Raw genomic sequence first — 24,408 nt, 5'->3', positions numbered from 1 at the left:
TTCAGTAAATTTTACGATTCAGTAATTTTTACGATTCGGTAAATTTACCGAATCGTACGATTTTGTGGCCCCTAAATCTCAAACATCAAATACCGGTCGGTAACGGCCGAAATTCTGTATTTTCGACCATTACCGACCGGTATTTGGTTACCTACATCTGGCCCCTTGTTCTTTTACTGGTCCGGTTAATGCCTGTAAATTAAGGAGACTAGTTTGATATTTACTGTTAGGATAAAGTGTCCAATTAATATCACCCCAGCTCTTTGGTGATGCCTTTGTTTGTCTTTTATATATACCATGTTTCTAGTCTTGCTTCAGAGCTCTTTAAATGGTGGTTGCGTATAACAGTAACAAATCCTTCAAATTATAGGTAGAGAGGGCCTTGGGTCTGGCTACTGCTCATGATTTACTGGCTTTCCTATTTAATGTTGTACCCTCTTACTGCTTCAAGTGTCTTTCCTCCCTCTTGTGTTTGACCCCCCACATGAAGTATTTTGGTTCCGCTTTGTTTTTTTTAGGTAATTGGAGATCATATCCTCCCAGTGCTAATAGGGAACTACTTTTCTTTTGCATATTTCTATTACATTTGGCATTTTGCACTTGATAGAAGTGCATAGTCCTTACTCAGTTCCATTGCATTTTCTCACAAAGCATCCAACATTGGAAAGCTTAGCGGTCGAGGTTTCCACACGCAAGCACAACTCCAACGCCATCATTTCTGCAGCACCTCAGGCAGAGGAATGTATTCAGCGAGAAGGTATCGTCCACTGCCTTTTTTTTCCTCATTGTAGTCTATCTTTTAAGCCATTATATACAAGCTCTCAAGATGTGGCCAGCAGGATCTACAGGCTGTCCCTGATAAATTAAGACAGCTTTTGACCAAACAATTTAGGACAGACAAGATGCTGCCAAATGTGCGTTATGGGCATGTCTTGTTGCAACAGACTGTATGGTCGGAATTGTAGGCACTGTGATCAGGTGTCCTGCTTGGATGTGAGCTACTGTTTTTTCAGGGGCTCCAAGCTTTCTTAATGACATGCCCCTAGGTTGATACATACATTGTGGAAAAATGCGGACTCCCTCACCGGTCAGCAGGTTTCATCAGCAGAAGTGAATTTTCAGTGGTTATTCATGGGAGCTTGCCTATTGACTGTAGTAGACCACACCCCTGTTTAGCAGTTGGCACAAACCTTTCTCGGCGCCAGAGGACAAGGTTGTACCAGGGAATCCCTGGACACACCACCAAGAGCAACAGTTTTCAAACTCTTCCTTCCTTACTCCAATGACTTCCTAGCTGCTTTGATTTTCCCATTGCAAGACAATGCACAGCCATTATGGGACAAGATTCAATTATTCCTACCTTGCTGGAAATCCATTACTACAGATGAGTGGGTTCTGACAGTGTTCAAAGATTGCATTCCTTACAACAGAACGGCGCACAAGTGGACTGCAAGCTCATAATCACCAGTGCCAGGAGGTGCACTGCCTGAGTGGTTGAGGGAGGAACCTTCAATCGCTTGAAAGCGCTGTCTATTCTCCTGCTGCGTGGGACAACAGAAGGTCGAGCCGAGGGGGAACTGCAACCCTCATAATCAACAGTGGCAGGAGGCGCACTGCCAGAGGGGCTGGGGAGGAGCCCCCAAGCCTTTGGAAGCGCCAACTCTATTCACGCTGGGCCGAAGCAAAGCCCTGGACAAGGGCAGGCCCATCCTGCTCCTGTCAGTGACAGGAAGAGGCAGGGCAGGGCCACCCACCATGGACCTCTCTCTTGTGATCAAGCTTGTGTTCACCTCCAGGAGAGACGGTCCTGCAAATTTTGTGAGTAGTTCAAGTGTTTAAAATGGGAAAAGAGAGGCAATGGACACCATTAGGGGCTCGGGAAGAAGCTTAAATCTAACAAATCAAACTGCAGAAAACTGTACTTTGGATGATATTGACAATCTAATAGAGGGAGATGAGGATCTGCTAACCAAAGGGAAAGCGGGAATGGAAGGCAAGGAAAAATCTAAAATGGCTCACTTTAAATAGAAAAAACATTGTGAACAAGATTAGCATTACCACAATTGGCCCCTCTCCGGGACTGGCAGATCCTAATTTGCCAGAGATTTAGCTTAGTAACCCCTACCTCAACCCAGCCAAGTACTATAAACAATCAACCACCTGAGTTCAAATTATTAGAAAATCAACCAGCCCTTAGCCCCAACATCATACGTACCAATCACTTTGCCTCACTGGCTGACCCGATACTTAAACAAATCAAACAACCCACACTATCATTCCCTGAAAATGTGCAAGCATTCAATAGCTCGGAGGACATAACCTTTCTTATCTAATAAAGGACATTGTTAATAGGAGGGCCACCTTGAAGTTAAACCAGAGGGTACTAGATATTTATGAGCTGAATGCAAACCTTTTGATAGAAATTAAGAACCATCTATCTGGAAAGTGCATGACACAGCAATGTTGCCAGCACTGCCGACCAAGCTCTCTGTTAGTGGGGAATACAAATCACAGAGTTCAACCAATTCCAACCCTACTCAAAGTTCCTCAAGCCATAGCCGCACCTGGCCATTGAACAAGTACTGATCAACGAAGTGCAAGGGAAGGTTCAAATCCCTCTTCACAACATGTCACATCCAGAGGGCACATATCTACTCAAAGGATTATTGCTTCTCCCCGCGAGTCATTTAATCAATCAATCAGCAGCAGCAAATAACCCCCTTCACTTTTCCAGTTGACCACTCCTCAGGAACTGCAACACTGCATCTCAGGTTATCAGTCAAAAGCCCTTACCTACTGGCAGAGTAATCCACTCTCAGTATTTATTACCAAACCCCCAAGACTTAAGCCTGATAAAAGCAGTCAACAGAATCTTTGGTGAATAAGGTGACCTACTGGATTAGATCTTAAAGACGGTGCCTTTCAATTATACACTCCGACATAGTTTTTGCCTAATGCTCACCTAACCCCATGTAGAATTGGGATACAATCAACCGAACAGTGAGAAATTCCTTGTTAGTTAAGGGCTTTTTGGTCTTAAATGCATTATCATATCCACCTACAGGCTCAACAGTTCAATTCAGAAGCAGCCCAGGCTTACAACCTAGTAGCATACATCACCAGCTTCCTCTGCACCCCCAGCAAATACAAGATCCGAGTGTGCAAGTGGCAATGGAGAGAGGATGTGCCAGTAATAATGAATGTAATTGATTAAGTGATCTGAGGAGTCCTGTTTGAATAAAGTTGACTGACAGAAGGGCCACCTCCTGCCTGTCCTGCTCTCATATTTATCCCCCAAAATTCACTTCGAATTGTCCATGCACTAGCATTGTCTGGTGGTGTTCCAGATTTTCATACTTGTATATCCTGAGCCAATCGGTGGAGTTTGCCATGTCCCAGCAGCCCCATAAAAGATCAGATACGCTTGCTCATTTAACCACTACTGATTTAAACCAAAGCGACCCAGTTTTGACAAGTATTGCTTAAGCTACACCAGACATAACCCGACTAGAGGATAGTAGTACTATACCATTTGCACTGCTGCCTTGAACATAGTGGCATACAAAGGAAACTTGCAGACCTAGAGTGGGGCAACTTTATCAATTTCTTTGATATAGTCACTTTGCAAGAAACATGGGCTCTGGAAAAAAAAATGTAAGCAAGGGTACATGAACCACAGTGTAGAGACAGTTCGATCCAAAGTTATCCGCCGTTTGGCGGGCTACTGATTTAGGTAAAAAACATGTCCGGTGTCACTATAAAAAGATTAGATATCAATAATTGACATCTTAGGTTTGTGTATGAGTGGGCAGAATAGGTGTAGGGCAAATGTTCGACATCTACAACCACTCTACATGCAAGAATGAAAATTCACTCATATTAAATTGTTGCCCATCATTTTCCAAGAGCTTAGATAAATCCCCTGTCATACTCACAGCGGATTTACACACCACCTGCTAACCCCTTGAAAAGGTATCAGCCATTACTGAGAGGGAAAATAAAGCAGGGGATATCCAGAAATTGGCAACAAAACCGCTTAGCACTTGGCCATCCACGGCACTTCCACAGTTGTCCCTTATTATGACCATCAATCTGCGTGCCTGTAATGACATTTTCATGTCAGATAAGATCCTCGCCCCAACCTTTGTTTGAGGGTATAGTCAGAGTGGAATCAACTATGTTCTTTGATATTGACTTCTGGCACCATGCGCTTGGTTTTGTATTCATGACCGGAAAAGACAGCAACCATAATGCTCTTAAATTGATAATGAACGGTAATTTATTCAAGACTAGTACAACTATAGTTCCCCAATCTTAAATGACCTTGACATTATCAAATAATACAAAGCTGTTAAGTGGTCTAAAATGAGCCTCAATCCAGATATACACCTGCAAATGTATGCTGTATTTAATAGAAGCTGTGGGCCATTTGAAACTACTCCACCAAATGAGATACCCTTGGGTAAACTGCATAATGATCTGTTTAATTCTCTACATTCCTTATGTACCGTGGAAATGAAGGCCAGTAAGGGAAGAGTTAATTATTCCCCATCTTGGTACTCGAGTGAGTGACATAAGGCTAAAGAACATTTAATTAGGACGATCAAACGGTGAACACAAATTAATTGGGCAACATCGTGCCACTATAAAACAATAATTGCCTCATTCAAGCAGGAATGGATTGATTCAAATTGGTCAGCCCTAATCGTAGCCCCTGAAAACAAAGATCAAAAGTCGTTTTGGCAGGTTTTTTCACGTGGTAATCTAAAAACCCCATGTTCTATTGAATATACAGTCCACACACAGCAATGGGTGGAACATTTCATGGAAATGTAAGCTATAACCCTCCAGAAGGCCTCTCTCACTGTAGAACATAAAATAGTTCCACATGACCTGGACAGCACAATTGATGACAAACTGTCCCCATCTTCTTGGATGAGGCGTTAAGAGCCATTTGTTGTTTACTCCCAAGCAAGGTGTCTGGCCCAGATAAGGTCCGGGGGGACCTCTTCCATTCAGAGCCTGAAGTATGGGGACCATATATTAATGTACTATGTAATAAAAGTTTGGCAGGTGATACAATACCTTCTTACTGGCTAGGTTCTGAAATAATTCTATTTTCGAAAAAGGGAGATGGAACATCTCCTAGTAATTACAAACCAATCAGTCTGAGGGATAACCTCCAGAAGGTTTTCTGCAACCAATTATTAGACAGACTTCAAGACAGGTTAGGCGAATGTAAGGTCCTATCCCATTTTCAAGCAGGGTTCCACACCAAAGATAGTACTAGTACTATCAACCAGGTTTTTCGTCTGAACGTTATGCTTGGGTGCTCTCTAAGACCATCTCTATTTGGATTTTGTCAATTTGAGTGCCGCCTTTGACATGGTCCCCAGACAATAATTCTGGTCCACTCTGGCTAGAATGAGCATAGAACTATGCTTATTGGATGTCCTAATTTGGCTCCATGAAAGGAATTTCACCCAAGTGAGGTGGTGGGCAATAGGGGAGCTTACAGATCGTATATCTATTGATCGCGATATGCGCCAGGGATGCGTGCTCGCTCTCACCCTGTTTTCGCTCTATATAAATGATTTGGTAAGCTATTTATCAACCTGTGTTTGATTGTCCTAGGCTGCGGGGTTTGTCAATACCCGCTTTATTTGCAGACAATACTGTGCTACTATCTCGCACCCCAATTGGGCTGTAGAGCCTTTTGAGCAACTTTGCTGGTTATACTGAAACCCGAGATTTGGAAGTTCACACCTCCAAAACTAAGATTATGATACTTGAACAACATAAATGTTTTACACGGGGCTTCTCCATTAGTGTGACAAAACTTTAGAAAGTAGACTACTTTGGCATTTGGGAGTAAAGATTGATAAAACATGGAAGGCTGAATTTTTTAATATCAAAATTATCTTTGTCCCATAGTGCCTCAGCAGTTAAGCTCTATAAAACTTCAGTCCGCTGCTTTATATGGTGCAAATATCTTGGGTACAGAGAACTTGAGTGGGCTGACATCCAGAGAAAATAGCCTTATTAAATCCCTGTTCAATATTCCAGGAAGTACCCTGGCTGTTCCTTTGTTCTTCAATACTGGCCTTAAAAGGATTTGTGTTTTAGCCAAGTTAAGACTTTTCCTCCTCCGAGTAAGACTGTGGTCTACCCCCGAATTGGCCACATATAGAAAAGCCTTGGAAGATGTTGTTAACTCGGGGAATAGTACCACCATCCCTTGTCTTACATCAAACACCAATTGGGCACCCTAGGCTTGGGTATGTACTGGACTAATCCATCCCAAATCAATTATAGCTCAGAGGCAGTCATTCAAGATAAATGTTGGGCCTACACAACTGATTCATACCATCGTAATGCAAAGATATCTCCGACTCATCCAGAGCCCCATCTCTGGCACCTTGATTCACTCTGGTCCCTAGAACTTCTAAGCCAGCACCGTTCCAATAAACTCCAGATGAGAAGAGGTACTTATAGTCCTGTCTAAGTTGGTGTCAGTCCGTCCTTGACTGAAGTTGTGCCCGTAGGACAGTTGAGGTTCTCTCCATCCACTTGATTTACTGCCTACTACACTTGATCTGCCGCCTCTCCAAGGGAGACAACAAACCCATCACTCACTTTTGGCACAGACTTGGACAATGATTACGATGTGGGTGATGAGTTCGCTCAGCCCTACCAATTGGTATGATGAATTACAAAACTGAGGCTGGGTAGTGATGGTTTCATTCAGTCGCACCACTATTTGGCATGTGCCAGTGTATTTATCAAGGATTTACACAAAGAGTAAACTAATTGTGGTGCTAAGAGGTACAGATGCATCAAACTACCCCACATGGGTCGTATACATTGGTGAGACACCTCCGTTAACATGAGACTAATGTACCAGAGCACTCAACCTAAAATAAATCCATGCTATTATCACCATGTACAGTATTGGCCAAACAACAAACTCGGAGAACGGGAGTCATAGATTTCTTTTGTAGAAACTTGTATTGTAGTCCAAAATACAGTTGGCACATGTTTCGTCACACAAGTGACTTCTTCACGGCTGTAATTACATATGTATACAAGTAAGTATATAAAAGTAAAACATATAATATGTAAATACATATTTGTAATATTCTGCGTGTAATTGTTCATTTCATAAACTGTGAAGAAAAACCCCTCCAGAAAAGCAGTTTTAGGGAACCATGAATAGAGCCACTACATGGAAATAGAGTGTTTTCGATGTGAACATGTGCCCGAAGAACATCCGAGCTAGAATAGTTTTTTTTCTAGATTTAAGTGTTCAAGACCTATTGTATAGCAGTCGTGGTCGATTTAAAAAAGGTTGGAGCCATGTGTTTTTGCTTCAAGATTAGTGAGAAGTCACAAAGAGATTAAAAATATGAAGAACTGATAAACTGTATTAATGACCACTAAAAGAAAAAGTAAGAAAGATAGTCTCAAAATTAGAGGTCACTTAGTATAGAGGGGAACTGACCTAAATGGAATAATACTGTTGTCACGATCCCGTGGGTCAACAGGCCTGGTTAAAGACGATATTCTTGAACTGGTCAGACGAAAAAGGTAAAAAATATTAGTCATCCCATAGTTAATTAACCAAAAGATTTTGTTTCCTAGATCCATAATGCTAGTATGGAACTTAGTCAGAGCCTAGAATAGAATTCACATCTTAGGTCTTCAAAACATGTCCCACTGTTCCACACCGTAAAGTTATATTTCAGAAGATCAGTATACAGGACATGTAATTCCAGAAAACGTACAAAGATTTTGTTAAAGTTAAAAAAATCTGGTTAAAAAAGACGAACCCAACAAATGTGAGCATGTCCTAATGTAGCTAACAACTTACAACAAAATAAGTAGAAAGTAATGCCAATGTAGTCTAAGTACATTCGCTAGATAAGCTTCCTCAAAAGTGTCCACCGTTATCCAAATGTAAGAGACCCGGTATTAACCGGTTCTACAGAATGACCAGTTCGGCCCTTTGAAAAATATTGAGTTCAAGAAGCTGTATCCGCTGAAGTAATCATATGATTAATCATATATAACCCTAAAGTTTGCCCACCTGAGATAGCTGATTAAATGTCTAGTTGATATATATATATATTTTGTGTGCCATGTCATGGAATGCCTTGACATCTGTTTCATCCCTCCTCTTTTGCCATGCCACAGTGGGACCTTAATTTGGTGCTTACATTCTCGATGTGTACTCCCTTCGAGCCACTTCACAGCTCCCCCTTGCAGCTTTTCTCCCACAAGCCCGTGTGCTTCATCACCATTACATCAGCATACAGGGTTAGTGAGCTTCAATCTCTGTGTCAACCCCCTGTACACCACCTTTCCCCCAGACAATCTGGCTCTGCAGGCGCAAGTATCCTTCTTACCAAAAGTTGTGAAACAGTTCCACTTCGGTCTTCTGTATTGCACCTACGAGCGCATAGGACCAATTGCTATTGAAAATCCAGATACAGGTTGGCACCTGGGGTTATTGTAAAAGTAGAAATATGCTCTAAGCGTATTCACAAGAATGAGTATTACTGAAAGTAATCAACTTGTTTTAGGTCCCTATACCTAGGATCCCTTTTCAGCCAACATTGGGAGAGAAACCTGACCAGCAGCAATTTTGATCATGCTCCCTCACTCTGTATAAGTAATTGCCTGTCTAATTTGTGTGCTTATCCTACCTTATTGAAATATGTTATTAATAGATGTGTGTAGGAGAAATGCATGGCTACCATGGTTAAAATCATAAATCTTGAATTAGATAGTCGATTGTCTTGTCAATTTGGTGAACATCTATTGTGTAAACAGTTACCCCATAATGTGTTATTTGCCTTTTTAGATTCAACAGCAGGGAATGGGGTACTTACAAAAGCCACTGTTCCCATTTATGCTACAGGAGTTCTTACGTGCTATAATCAGGTGAGAATAGATCTAAGCATTAAAGCAATGTTTTTTGTTCCTCTACGCTGTTAACAATTATTCTTTACTCAATCTGATTGTGTTTCTCAATGTCTTACTACAACTATTATAATAAAAAGTTATCCCTGTATTCCTCAGAATCTGAGAATTCAATGTAGTTATAGGCACAAAGGGATTCTTTCAGATAACCTTTTCTGGAGAATTTTATATTTTAAAAAAAGAGGCCTAGATAGGTATTCTTCAAGTTCAACTAATGGATTGAGACTACACGCCAAATATGTCTCTTGAAAAATAGACATTGTATTACATACATTTGTAACAGTACAGAGGTAGTCACAATATAAAAGGTCAGTGTAGCTGTGCAGTGCTTGTGAGGAGTGCAAAGTAAATGATGCAACATTTAATGTAAAGATATAACGCCTAATGAGAACTCAGAAGTATATAGAGCAAAATAAATCAAGAGTACATTGTTGTGCCTTTTTACAAACGACACATCTAGGGGAAAGTACAATATGCATCTCTGGTTAGAAAATCCTCTGGTTGAGAATAAGGTCTTCATCAGAACTAAGACTAAAGAGAAACACAGTGTAGAGTGGAAAATGATAATTGTAAGCTATAAGAGGTGTAAAAATGAGTACATAAAGAATCTTGAGTATTCAATATATCACTCATCCCCAGGATGGAGGCAGAGATAAAAAAGCTAACAAAAAGCACCTACTGTTGGGGTACGAAGCTGGTCAAACATATGTCGATTATGGGGCCAGAATGGATAAGATGAGCTCCCGAAACCTGGCCAGAGTGTTGAAACAGTGTCAATCAGTCACACTAGATAAAAATGTATATGGAAAAAATGGACTGAAAATCATCAAAACTCACCAAAAAGGTGGAAGGTAGGACGTATAAAGACAGCACAACCTTACTTTGCTCCCACTCAATCAGGAATATGAGCTGAAGCTGCACTGCACCTGAGATAAGTTATTTATATACGCAAGCACCAGACGTGCAGCAGTGTGCACATTAGAGGAGACACACAGGGATACTTAGTGTCTTCCTCATTAACACAGGACTGAAGGTGCAAAGTGCACTCAGTAAACGCAGTAAAATCGCGGAAAAAATAGCCAACCAACAATTGTCTTCCTTTTTGGAAACAAATGAGTTGTTGCGCAGCTCTCAAACAGGCTTCCTTTCAGGTCAGGGGGCTGATACAGCCCTCATAGTGGTTGCAGTGGAGGCAAGGCGGATCTTGGATTCAGGAGGATCAGCAGTAGTGATCCTCCTGGATCTAAGCGCAGCCTTTGATACGGTTGACCACCGTATCTTAACTCAGCGTCTCAATAATTTGGGAGTCTCGGGCTCAGCCTTGTCGTGGTTAACATCCTTCTTAAACAACTGAACTTTCCAGGTGTGGGAATGCAACGCCCGCTCTAAGATGATCCCCCTCCAGTGTGGCGTACCGCAGGGCTCATCGTTAAGCCCCACTATTTTCAACGTATATATGTCCCCACTGGAGGACGTGGTCACCCCTTTTGGGATCAAATTAGTCACGTACGCGGACGACACACAACTAGTCGTATTGCTTACTCAGTCAGACCAGTGTTCTGAAAAGCTTCGATCCTGTCTGTCAGAAATTCATGGCTGGATGAGAAATTCCCTACTCAAATTAAATGGTGCCAAGACTGAGCTCATGATCCTAGGACAAAAGATGACATCCATAGCTCACTCCATTTGGCCCGACTGTATGGGAGCACTTACCACCCCAAAAAACGAAATCAAAAGTCTCGGAGTTTGATTCGATCAAGACCTTTCATATAGAACCCAAGCCAAAAAAACAGCCGGTATATGCTTCGGCCTACTTCGTTCGACACGAAAAGTCCTCCCCCTCCTACCTCCACACTCGAGAAAGCTCCTTATTCAGGGCCTAATCCTCTCAAGGCTGGATTATAGCAATGCCCTTCATTTGGGCGCCCCAGAAGCCACCATAAATAAACTTCAACTGATCCAAAACTAAGCAGCTAGGTTGCTAACTGGCTCATCTGCTAAAATTTCAGCCAAACCTGCCCTCAAAACTCTTTATTGGTTGCCAATACGCGAGAGGATCAAATTCAAATCCCTGTGCATTATGCATAAATCCTTACAGAGCAAAGGCCCCCCTATATTGAGGAGTCTAGTGCGCCCCTACAAGGCCAACAGGGCACTCCGCTCTGACCACCGGTACCTTGCCTATGTTCCCAGAGTGAAGAGGGCCCGCACAGGAGGACGCCGTTTCTCTGTCAACGCAGCTACTCTGTGGAATGCCCTTCCTCTTAAGATCCGAACTGAACCCAGTCACCTGAAGTTTCGTAAGCTCCTTAAAACCTTCCTATTCCCCTAGGATTCCTAAAACATCATCTTTCCCACAGTACTCTCTGCTCTCCAGCGCTGGGACGCTCTTGGGTAACCATGCGCTTTATAAATCCGCTTCCATTCCATTCCACTCCGAAGAAAACTCCCTGGGTGTCTAAATCAAACAAAATGTAAAAACTTGAACCAGAGTGAGAAATGTGCAAAGTAATTAGGAAACAATAAAAACAGTATTCAACAAAACTAAAAATCAATATGCACAGAGTGAAGAAATATACTGTGCTATCTACATGGTTCATTTAAATTAATTTAAGACCACTGTCAACCAAACAATTGAAATAACACTCAAGGAAATTAAATTAGCCATTTGTGAGCTGTTCACACATACTGAAAGATTTACCGTGTTGGTCAGGTCCAATGCATGCATCTTTGGCCTTTGTTGGTCGAGTCCAGTGCATGGATCCCTTAGGGATTGAATCATGCTGGTTCCAACACCAGCCAGTAGAAGTCCTCAGGTTTACTATCAAATTATTGCTCTACCAGGGGCGCTCCTGCAGTGGCACAGGTCATATGACTACAGTGCTGTAGGATGTGTTGAATGACTTTCTGGGTGGTCTGATCTACATATGGAAAATTGCTTGGGCAAAGAAGAACATAAATACTTTCCTATTATTGCAGTTCCTAAGACTTTGGAAGTCATACTTGTTCTTCTGAAACTGAATCGCCTTTGTCTCTATGCACAATTGCGAGGCCTTACATTTGGAGCATTTATAGTGCCCTAGGGATGGTGGAAGATTATAAAAAGACTTTATTGTTCCATGGTATGTAGTGGGTAACAATAGCCTAGCAACAGAGTCTTTCACATTATTCCCTTTTAAAAACAAAAGGGTCTTGTTTTCTGTGTTTAATTCATCTGAGACCAGGTTTCAGTGTTTGTGTTCCACATTTCATATGCTATTGCTCATTGTACAAAAAGGAGCGACACAAACCACACGGGCAACACCACCCCCATGTGGTACTGCAACAAACAAGACAAGGTGGGGTTGTGGACCCTTCATCGAGAGGCTAGTTCTCTGAACGCCTGGGCGGACAAACACAGCTGTCAATGCCTAGTGGGTATCGAATGGCGTCTGTGGACATGGTTGGAACAGCAAAGCATATCTCTTGTGGTTTAACACCTGTCAGACTCTCTGATCGTCAGGATAGTCAAACTCAACCGTCAATGCCTAGTGGATCATGAATGGCATCTCCATCAAGAGGTGGTACAACGTCTCCTTCAGCAGCGGGGAGAGCTTAGGTTCGATCTGTTCACCTATGCAGAGAACGTGCAATGTCCGCACTTTTGTGTGTTGGGAGTTTTCAAGGCGGCTCTTGCTCGGAAATCCTTTTTTGTGTAAAGTGGAGCTCAGACCTCCTTTATGCACATACCGATCCTGCCCAGAGTGCTCAAGAAGATCAGGAGCGACCGAGCCCAAGTTATTCTTGTGGTTCTGGACTTGACACAGAGTTTAGTATTCCGAGCTTCTCCAATTAGGCATCGATCCTCCGTCAAGCTGCCCCTTCGGGATGATCTTCTATCGCAGTAGCAGGGGAGGGCACTCTACCTGAATTCTCCACGTTGATAGTGAACCCCAGTGAATGCTGGAGGTCCGCTGTGGTCTGGAGGTGGGAGACGACAGCCTGGGGCGAGCCCGCCTTCAACAGCCAGTCGTCAAAATAGGGGAAGACTGGAATGCCTGATCTGCTCAGATGAGCGGCGACCTCCTCCATCACTTTCGGGAACACCCGAGGGGTGCTGCTAAGGCCAAGGGGAGCACGGTAAACTGAAAATGCTTGTGGCCTACCGTGAACATTGGTAATGCCGGTGGGCAGGCAGGACGGGTTGTGAAAGTAAGTCTCCTGCAAGTCCAACTCTACCATCTAGTCTCCGGGGTCAAGGGAAGACCAGATCTGAGCTAAGGTTAACATCTTGAACTTCTCCTTCCGCAAAAGCAGTTGACTTCCCTGTGGTCTAAGATAGGATGCAAGCCTTTCTCCTTCTTGGGTACCAGGAAGTAGTGGAAGTAGCAACCACAACCTACTTATGGTCCAGGGACGCGTTTGATAGTTCCCTTGACCAAGAGAGCCGCAACTTCCTGGCGGAGAAGGGCCAAATGATCCTCCGACATGCAATGGAATGCTGGTGGCATGGAGGGAGGGGTAGTCTCGATGGGGACTTTGCAAAACCCACCTGCCCAACGTGGTGTTGCACCAGTGGGGGAGGTGATGGCAGATCCTGCCGCCCACTGGCAAGTAGTGGCCCTGATAAGTCAGACTAGGAAGGCTTGGAGGCTGCGGCAGAAGGGCCGTTGGAGGCCCGCCCGCCCCCCCGCAGACCCATGATGCTGGGTCCCATGTCCGCGGCCGCACAGAGGCTGGGTCCTTTACAACGCAACTTTTACCACGCAGTGCTATTACAACGCAGGTTTTACAACGAAAAACATTACAACGCATTGCACTGGGGGGCGCTCTAGGATAGGGAATAGATTTAATTTACTATCCAACACCTTCCCTAGTGTCCACCGGGACTGGAGTTGGAATAGTAAATAAACTATTCACTATCCAGCACCCCAAAGCGCTATGCGTTGTAATGGTATGCGTAGTAAAACCTGCGTTGTAACAGCATGCGTGGTAAAAGCATGCGTTGTAACGTCATACATCCGCCCGAGGGTGGAGGGCAGACAAGACCTGAGCCAAGGATAACATCTTGGACTTCTCCTTCCAGAGGAAGCGGTTGACGTCCCCTTGCAAACTCTCCCATTCATCTGAATTCATTGTGAATATGGTGTAGTTTTGTGCCTTTTGCCCATAGCAGAGTCCAGGACAATCAGGCAATGATCCTGGTGTTTCAGCCTTGGTCCTGGATCTCAGTGTGGATGGCACTCAGGCTCCTAGGATTGTTGGCCTTTTGCATCCTATAGCCCAAACATACCAGGCAGCACATTTAGACTCTGCAGTGTAATCCCAGTGCCACAATGGAATCTAGCAGATCCTATCCAGATTTTTGAGGTGGCTGCAAAAGATCTGCAGTGGTGGCTAGCAGACTGCGATTGGGTCAGTGGCAGGCTTCTCTTGTTACCACACCCAGAGCTAAAAGTTGTCTCAATTCATCACTACTGGGTTGCGGAGGCCACCTGGGAGAGGTGTAGCTCAGAGGACTCTCGTCTCCTGTGGAGACTCAACTTCACATTAGTCTGCTTGAGTTGAACGTGATTTTGGTCCGCATTGAAGGCCTTCCTACCTACTATCAGAGTATGGCTGGTGCAGGTGCTTACGGACAACATCATTAGCACGTGGTACCACAACAAACTGGGCGGAGTGGGGTATTGGATCATGTATTTGGAGGTTATGCACCTCTGAAGGTGGCTGTACTGCCAAGGAACTTCTGTGGTGATAAAACACTTGACATGATCTTTAAATGCCAGGGCAGACAAACACAGTGGCAAACACGTAGGCCATCATGAATGGCAGGTATTTCCAGAGATGGCACAGGCCTTCTTCCAGAAGTAGGGAGAATCCTGGCTCGATCTCTTTGCCACCAAAGAGAACTCTCATCTGGAGTACTTTTGTGCCTTGGAATTTCCAAATTGACTCTCTTTAGACACACTTCCTGTATAGAGTGGAACTCAGGACTCTGGTATGCCCTCCCGTCTGAGTTCTGAAGAAGATGACAATGATTGTGGTCAAGTAAACCTAGTGCCACTGGATTAGGCCAGGAGAGTGTGGTACCCAAAACTATTGGAGATTGAGAATGTTTCCACTGATCGGGCTACTGCTTTGGAGGGATCTTCTGTTGCTGCAACAGTACAAGGTACTGCATCAGAGATTGCACAATCTGCATCCCCATGCTTAGAGATTGAGCGGCAGCAGATGTCCTCTGTCAAGCTTCCCCTTGAAGAGTGTCGGTGTCATCTTGACAGCGAGGCGTCCCTCCACGAAATCATTTGAAGCTTGTAATTGGAACAAATTTGTGGATTAGTGCAGCACTTCACAAATTTGTTGTCTAAAGTTTTGTTGATAGTTTTCTCTAGCCCATCAAGGACTTACTTTAAGCACTGTTAAGAACTAGTTATCAGCTCTTTCAGCTTTTTTTGCGGTAGTCTGTTCAGCCTATGGTTATTAAATCGCCTGTTATGATAAGAAAGTTGAAAGGTTCTCAACCTTTGTTTCTGCCAAAACCCTATTTGATGCCTCAGTAGGACTTACTCTTTTGATGCGCACCCCTTTCGAGCCTCTAGACTGTTGTCCTTTGAAACTTCTGACGATAAAGACAGTTTTTGTTCATAGTCCTAACACAGGCTAGATGCTTGAGCATGCTGCAGGCTCTTTCTGTCAACTGCACCATATACCACCTTATTCCCAGATAAGATGGTGTTGACAACCTGAATTTCTTTACGTCCGAAAGTGGTCACTCCTTTTAATTTCATGTGGACTCTAGGCTGTGACTATCCTGGCATTCTTTGCTCCACTTCACCTATTAAGGAGGTTTCAATTGTTTGGACCCCAAGAGAGCACTAAATGCATGTATTGATTGTGCCAAGGAACATTGAGTGAATGATAGGCAATTTATAGAGTTTTCTGATTGAAATAAGGGCAAAGCAGTGCAGAAATAGACCATCTCCTAAGGATTTTTCTCTGCATAAAGATCTGCTATGCACTGGTGAAGAAACAGCCTCCAGAAGGCTTGAAAGCTCACTACACCATGGGCAAAGCTGCTACCACGGTGTTGGCATACGTAGTGCCTGTCCTGGATAGTTGGCAGGTGGCTATGCGGGGTAAAGACACACATTCACACTACTGCCTTTATCTGTCGTCGACGCTAACGGTTTCGAGGGGTCTTCTGTTGTGTTAGTAGTAACTTTGTTACTATTGAGAGTTTTCTGTATCTTTTCGGTGTCACTGTCTTCTGTCGTGATGTCGTCGAAGAAGACTGGGTTTAAACCGTGTGGTGCATGCGGAAAGATGATGTCCATCACAGACCCGCATGAGGACTGTCTATCGTTCCTGGGTTCGGATCACGACGTCCAGGGTTGTCGATCCTGTTTGGAAATGAATCTGAAGGCTCTTTGTGAACGTGAGGCGAAACTCCTTGTTGCTAAATTAAAGGGTAAGGAAGCCAGGAAGAGTTTGAGATCGAGACGCCCGAAGTCAAGGTCGAGGTCCGGTCGAGGTCGGCTTCGAAGTCGACTTCGGGACATGTTTCCAGATCATCAAAGAAAAAGCATAAGAGAAGGAAGCATAGTTCAAGGCACCATTCGGGAAAAGGATCGGATTCTAAAACTAAGTTGGATTCGAAGTAGTCTCCTAGAAGGCATCGTAAGGACATGGTATGTCCCTCTTCAGATCTGAATCCTGATGGTGAGGCCTTGCTTTTGGAGTCGCAGGAGCATTATCCGTCTCCGGTGTCGAATCAGTCTCCGGTGTCGAATCCGTCTCCGTCTCCTGAACATGAGGAGGAAGAGGTTCCTGTTCCTCAGGGCTCGACGACTCCGGTACACCAACCCGAGGAACAAGAGGAGTCTATTCCGGTGCAGGCTCCTCAGGAGCAGCCGGTGGGTTTGTATCCTCCTTTTCCGGGTCCGATACAGGATCCTTCGCATTTTTTAAACGCCATGTATGGTGTTTATGCAAGAGCCATGTACCCCTCCGGAGCACCGGCTGGTCCCATGGGTCCGTCGGCATACAATTTGGGGGTTCCCCAAGCTTGTGCTTCGGCGCCGTTTCTGCCACTTCCGGCTCCACCTTGGCATCTCTCGGCTCTGCCGAAGTCATCGACGCCATTTACGGCTTCACTGGCTCCGGACCAACCTCGAGATCCAACTCTAAGTTCGACGCCGGCTCCAGCTCCATGTTGGACACCGACTCCAGCTCCACGTTCGACGCCGGCTCCGGCGCCTTCGGAGTCGATACCGGATCCGACGACGGCGTTTCGAAGAGAGAGGTCGAGGTGTGAAGCACAGCGCCTTTTGGAGGAGCAGAGTTATGGGGAAGCTGAAATTGAAGAAGGTGAGCTTCAAGATCAGGAGGATTATTTTGATGATCTACGAGACGCAAGTGGTCTAGATCTGTCTCTGATTGGGAGTTAGCCACGGTGTCTGATGCTCCTTCTAAAGATGTGGCTCCCTACCATGTGGTAATTAAAAAGGCTGCAGATCAGCTGAATTTGACATTGCCATCTGCTGAGTATAAGTCGAACATTCTGACTGAAGTCCTCCATTCTCCATCATCTGTGGTTGAGCCTATACTTCCATTTACTGATGCCTTAACTGATCCCATCCTGGAGGTATGGAGTAGACCTCTTACGGCTCCTGCAGTTTCTAAGGCAGTTGCAAGGCGTTAATGAGTGGCTCCTGGTGATCCTGACTTTTTGTCTACTCCTCCCTTACCAGAGAGTTTAGTAGTACAAGCTGCCTGCTCTAAAAAATCTGCAGGTGCTTTCCCCCAGGTACCTGGTGATAAGGATTCTAAAAAGCAGGACCAATCTGCAAAAAAAGTATTTTCATCAGGCGGCATGGCCCTAAAATCTATAAATGCCACTTGTTTACTGGGTCGTTATAATCCATGCCTTGATGGATACTGTTAAACAGTTGTCTCCTAAGCTTCCTGAGGAGGACAGGAAAAAGTTTAATGAAGTGGTGTCTCACAGGCTGCTGCTCTGCAGGTCATACAGAGCGGTATGGACGCAGGGGATTCCGTGGCTAGAGTCATGAGATCTTCGATTACCACTAGAAGAGCTGCCTGGCTGAAGACTTCCGAGTTCTCTACAGATGTTTAGGCTGCTTTAATGGATTTGCCCTTTGATGGCTCAGGCCTTTTCTGTAAAAAAACTAATGGTGCATTGGAAAGGTTCAAAGACAGCAGGGCAACGGCCAGGTCTTTGGGTTTGCAGACTAGAGGCTCTGTGAGCAAAAGATACAGGGGATTCAGAAGATCTTCTTTTCGTTCCTATAAGCAGGCACAGCAGCAGCAGCAAAATCCTTTGTACAAGTCATACAGGGGCAGACAAAGAGCTCGTCCTCGTGGACTTCAGGCCTCCTCCTCCTCCACTTCCTCCTCTTCTGCCCACCCCCTCCTACAACAGCAAAGCAGCCCTAGATCCGCCATTCCGGATCATGCGGGTCCTGTGGGGGGCCGGCTTACCGATTTTCTGCGGGATTGGGAATCGGTTACATCAGATCTTTGGGTTCTCAATCTCGTAGAGAATGGGTATGCTCTTCCCTTTCAGGAATATCCCCCAAATTACCCTCCTTGCTAAGGGTTTTGCACGGAGGACCACCTATTGCTTCTGCAGGAGGAAGTCCTGGCACTGTTAAGAAAGGGTGCAATAGAGTTGGTTCTGGAGCAGGAGAGGGGTCCGGGATGCTGCTCCCGGTATTTTTTGATTCCCAAGAAGGATGGCAGACTTCTTCCAATCTCAGGATCTTGAACCTTTACCTGAAACAGTAGAAGTTCAAGATGCTCACCCTTGCTCAGGTTCTACATGCGCTGCTGGAAGAAGACTGGATGGTGTTGATTGACTTGCAGGATGCGTATTTCCACATCCCCATCCTGAAGTCGCACAGAAAGTATCTCTGTTTCACGGTGGGATCGCAACATTATCATTTTGCAGTCCTTCCGTTTGGACTTACTACTGCGCCTCGAGTTTTCACCAAGGTGATGGCTGTGGTGGCAGCACATCCCAGAAGGTCAGGGATTCCAGTATTCCCTTATCTGGACAATTGACTGATCAAAGCAGAGTCTCCGGAGAAAGTGCCCCATCATCTACAAGAAACAACTCAGTTGTTGTACAGGTTGGGTTTTTCAATAAATGTGCCCAAGTCTCACCTGGTGCCCTCCCAGCGAAACCTGCTCATAGGTGCTGTACTGGACACAACTGTGTGTCGAGCATTCCCTCCACCTCAAAGGATTCTCTACATACAGGAAATGATTCCTTTATTTTACAATGGAGCGGTCATTCCAGTCCTGAAGGTCCTTCGTCTGCTTGTTCTGATGGCTTCCTGCATTCTGTTGGTCAACCATGCACGCTGGCACATGAGGGCACTCCAGTGGTGTCTCCGCAGGCAGTGGTATCAGCACAACGGAGATCTCAGGGAGTCAATCAGGATCTCCAGAGAGACTGCAGCGGATCTGTCTTGGTGGAGCCTGGAAGGCAATCTGTCTCAAGGAAAGCCCTTTCATCTGCCTCCATCGGTGGCCACGGTTATAACTGATGCATCCACCCTAGGGTGGGGTGGTCATCTGGGGGATCTGGAGATCAAGGGTCTTTGGTCTCTGGATGAAAGGTTGCTTCATATAAACCTTCTAGAATTGAGGGCGCTACGTCTGGGGCTCAAGGCCTTCCTCCCTTCCCTTCGCGGTCGGTATAAGTCCTGACGGACAACACCACTGCGACGTGGTATGTCAACAAGCAGGAAGGAGTAGGGTCACAGTGTCTCTGCAGAGAGGCTCTGCGTCTCTGGTCCTGGGTTCAGGACCATCAGATTTGTCTGATGGCAAATCAACTGGCGGGAGTTCTGAACGTACGTGCAGACAGTCTCAGTCGGCAGTTCTCAGCCGACCACGAGTGGAGGCTCCATCCAGAGGTAGTTCGTTACGTCTTTCGAACGTGGGGAACTCCTCAGGTGGACCTGTTCGCCACTCGCGAGAATTCTCACTGCCCGTCATTCTGCAGTCTCCAGTATCCGATGCAGGGAGCTTTGGGGGACGCGTTTCAGTTGAGTTGGGACACAAGACTTTTTTACGCGTTTCCTCCCATACCCTTGATTTCTCAGGTTCTGAGGAAGATTTGTCAAAACCGGGCCCAAGTCATATTGGTCACCCCGGATTGGCGAAGAAGGGTGTGGTACACAGATCTTCTCCACCTCTCCCCGTGCCCGCCGCTCCATCTCCCTCTCAGGGCAGATCTCCTCTCTCAGATGGAGGGGCAGGTTCTACACCCCCACCTCCAGACCTTACACCGTCATGCCTGGAGATTGAACGGGGCAACCTGAATTCTTTTTCTCTCCCACATGATGTGGTGGATGTCATTCTATCGGCTAGGCGTGACTCCACTAAGTCAATCTATTCTTACAGATGGTCTAAATTTGTGACTTGGTGTGGAGAAAAGTCCATTGATCCTTTTAAGACTCGTTTGTCTAACATACTTCAGTTTCTCTTTTCCTAGCTCAGCAAGGGTTTGCTCTAGCTACAGTCAAAGGTTATCTTTCGGCCTTGTCGGCATTTCTCTGTCTGCCGAATCAGCCGTCCTTGTTTAAATCGTCTGTTGTTTTAAGGTTTCTAAAGGGTCTAACAAATAAATGTCCTCCTACTCCCTTTATTGTGCCTCAATGGGACTTGAATTTGGTGCTTACTTTTCTGATGGGTTCTCCTTTCGAACCTTTACATAACTGTCCCTCGAGACTTTTATCTTTTAAGACGGTCTTCCTGATTGCGATTACCTCTGCAAGGAGGGTAAGTGAGCTTCAAGCTCTTAGTTCAAAGCCCCCATTATTGACAATTCATGCTGAACGAATGGTTCTCAGGACCAGGGCTGCTTTTCTGCCTAAGTTGGTAACTCCCTTCCATAGTCTATTACCCTCCCTACCTTCTATCCTCCCCCTCGCCTTTCCAAGGAGGAGGAGAGACTTCATCGCCTGGATCCTAGGAGGACGATGAGCTTCTATCTGGACAGAACCAGAGAATTTAGAGTGGATGACCAGCTCTTTGTTTGAGTTGCTGGCTGCAAGAAAGGAAAGGCCGTGCACAAGCGCACACTTTCGAGATGTATTATCCTGTGCATTAAGATCTGCTACGCCCTGGCGGGTAAGGAACCTCCAGAGGGTATAAGAGCTCATTCTACCAGAGCAAAGTCATCAACATCTGCTTTGTCTAGGGGTGTTCCTGTAGAGGACATTTGTAGAGCGGCAACTTGGGCTTCCCTCCACACTTTCGAGAAGCATTACTGCTTGGATCCTGAAGTGAGGAGGGACGGCCATTTTGCACAGAATTCGCGCCGCGCTGAAGGGGTTAAAAAACATAGGTTTCCGGCTTTATAAAGTTAGGAATTAGCATTTTAAAAACCTTGCAAATTCAGTTAAAAAACCATAGGTTTCAGGCCTTATATAGTTAGGAATTAGCATTTAAAAAACCATTGAAATTGCTCCTATATAGTTAGTTGTACTAACTATATTTCGCGCACCCGCAATCCACTGCTGATGATGTCACATATTACATCATTCATGACATGGTCAGTGACATCACTGATGACATCACTGATGACATCTCAAATGACATCACTGATGACATCTCATTTGACATCACTGATCACATCACTGAACTGGATGCAAGATAGAAAGGTCTGTTTATCCATGCCAAGGTGGGAAAAGTTTTCACAAAACTGCCTCCCAAAGCTCAGAGGTTATGCCTCAGAAAAGAAAGCAAACTTGTGGGGAAGAGCTTACTTTGGAACCTTCCCCAGCTCCCAAGCTTAAAAGACATGAGCGGGGCGGTGACCCTCTCTTTGTGTTCCTTCTCCTTCTCCTCCTCCTCTTCCACCAACACTACCTCAATACTCCTTAGAGGGCTTCCCATCTACTTCTCACGGGGAAGGCAGCCCCTTCCACCTCACAGACCCTTATGATGCACTGTTTGATCAGGTGCCCACTGATGATCCTGGGACGACTATTGATGGTGAACACCTGGAGGATGCTGACCTGGATCACCATCCAATAAGGGCATTACCCTCAGATGAACCAGTGCATATCACAAGGTGATACAAAGGGAAGCCACCTTTCACATGGTGGATATGCAGGTTCTCTTCAAGGAGGATAACTTCTTAGTGGAGACATTGTCCAGATCACAGAGGACAGTACAGCTTTGAGGAACCTGTAAAAGCAAGGGTAGTAACTCCCCGCCTAGAGAAAAATATAAGCCCTCGCCAACAACCCAGCATACACTAGGGACCTCTTGATTTCCTTGTACTGCATTCCACACACAAGTGTGCTAATGCTCATGCTACAGGGAATGCATCCCCAACGAGGAGGAGAGTTAGAAGCTGGATACTGCTGGGAAGAGGGTAGCAGTAGGTGCCACCACCCACTAGAGGATTGCTAACTCAGTAGGGTTCCTCTCCTGATATGATCGGGAACAGTGGGGCTAGATTCAGAAATTAGTGAATCATCTTTCTGAAGAATTCAGGAAGAGAGGGGGAGAGTTAGTGGCAGGAGGAAAGACCATTCTTAATATCACTGTCTGCTGCATCCTAGATGCTGCAGTCACCACTTCTAGAGCAGTAAACACCAGCATCCTCATCATATTCTACCAATTGTTTTGCATTTCGGGCTTTAAATCTGAAGTCCAGCAGCATCTGCTAAAACATTTTTCAGTCCGCAGGTTGAGCACATGCTGGAAAAAGTAAGAAGGATACAACACAGTTAAAACGACGGATGCCCTTCGTAGCTCATTCCCTAGGGCCTCCTTTTGAAGACACCAGCATAGGACCGGTTCTAAGACCACCTCCCTGGACCCTATTCTTTCTCAACAAAGGAAGCAGATGTTTTACCAACAGCAGACTCAGGGAGGTTATACCGGAGGTGACTACAAGGGCAACAATGGGCAGGGTCAAGAGTGGTTCCGGCAAAGGAGCCTCCACCTCTAAACACTGCCTTCTCCGCTTGCCCCTAGATCACACACCACCTCTTGAGGCAGACAACATATGGTAATGCTATAAGATGTCATCCCTGTGCTTCAACAAGGTGACTATGTGGTGGCGTTAGACCTCAAGGATCACAACTTTTACATCCCATTCATCCTGCCCATCAGTACTCCCTACGCTTTTTGGTAAGTGGCCATCATCATTAGTTCAAAGCACTTCCCCAAGGGTCTTCACCAAGTGCCTGACAGTAGTTGTCGCCCACTTGAGCGGAGGCATCCACGTCTTTTCCTACCTTGACGAATGACTGATCAAGAGAGCAGGCAAAGGTCAGTACTTAGCACTTACCCAGGCTACCTTTTCCTTCCTTCACAACCTTGGGTTTACTGTGAATGCCACCAAGTCCCACCTCCAACCTCTACAAAGCCAGAGCCTCCTATAAGCAGTGCTGATCTCCATCACAGGCAAAGCTTTTCTTAGCTCACAAGAAGTCTTGGCTTTTTAACGGTTCATGCCTTTTTTGCAGCCAGATCATCACCTAACAGTAAGGACGTTTTTATATTCCTGCTTGGAATGATTGCCTCATGCATCACCACAGTACCCCATGCTGGTGTTTCACATGCGCCTGCTGCAGCAATGCCTTTCAGCCCAATGTTCACACGCGGCGGGTCATATGGAGGATCTAGTGTTGATAAAAGCCAGGGCACATTGCTTTGTACAGTGGAGGCATATCACCAATCTTTTGCACGGCTGGCCTTTTTTTAGACTCCATTCTACATGTGTGCATTACCCCGGATGTCTATATCTAATGCTGGCATAACCAGAAAACTAGTAACATTTATCCAGACCTTTTATCACAAAGCTAGAAGATCTCTCCCTGTCACACCCAGGGCACACTCTACATTACAAAGGCAGCAACATGACTTTCTTCAAAAATATACACTTAGCTGATATATGTAAAGCTGCAACTTGGTCAATGCGATCCACCTTCACTTAACATTCAATCAATCAATCAGGGGTTTATAAAGCATGCTACTCACTCGTGAGTGTCTCAAGGTGCTCAGGGGGGGTGGTTGTGGTACAGCTCCGGATGAGTCAAAAAACCTGGTCTTGAGATCCTTCCTGAATGTGTGCAGAGTCCGGGAGCATCTGATTTATTTTATTTATTTATTTATTTATTCAAAGTTTTATATAGCGCGAACAGGATCCTTACAGATATCAGAGCGCTTCACAAAGACAGGGAAGGGGCAATAGGAGTAAACAGAGATAATGGGAACAGTATAATAGTCAGTGACATGGTAATAACATGGATGATAAAAACAAACATAAAACCAATCCATATATGATCAGGTAAATAACATGGTAACATGGTAATAACATGGTAATAACATGGTAATAACATGGTAAGTAACACACAGGGAGCTCGTTCTAGGTCTTGGCTGCGATGTAAGAGAAGG

General features: G+C 45.1%; 1 protein-coding gene across 8 annotated transcripts in view; it reads left to right on the top strand.

Moving 5' to 3' along the window:
• Positions 1-24,408, top strand: part of RELCH (RAB11 binding and LisH domain, coiled-coil and HEAT repeat containing) — an 853,871-nt gene that overhangs the window by 604,470 nt on the left and 224,993 nt on the right. For all 8 annotated transcript variants that reach the window (XM_086965401.1, XM_086965404.1, XM_086965403.1 and 5 more), the window contains one exon: positions 8,864-8,943. In XM_086965401.1, coding sequence (XP_086821527.1) covers positions 8,864-8,943 — 80 coding nt within the window. The remainder of the gene's footprint in view (positions 1-8,863; positions 8,944-24,408) is intronic.

Source organism: Lissotriton vulgaris, chromosome 4_1, assembly GCF_964263255.1.
Source record: "Lissotriton vulgaris chromosome 4_1, aLisVul1.2, whole genome shotgun sequence".
In the NCBI taxonomy this organism is placed as follows: Eukaryota; Metazoa; Chordata; class Amphibia; order Caudata; family Salamandridae; genus Lissotriton; species Lissotriton vulgaris.
This window is presented reverse-complemented; position numbering and strand designations above follow the sequence as displayed.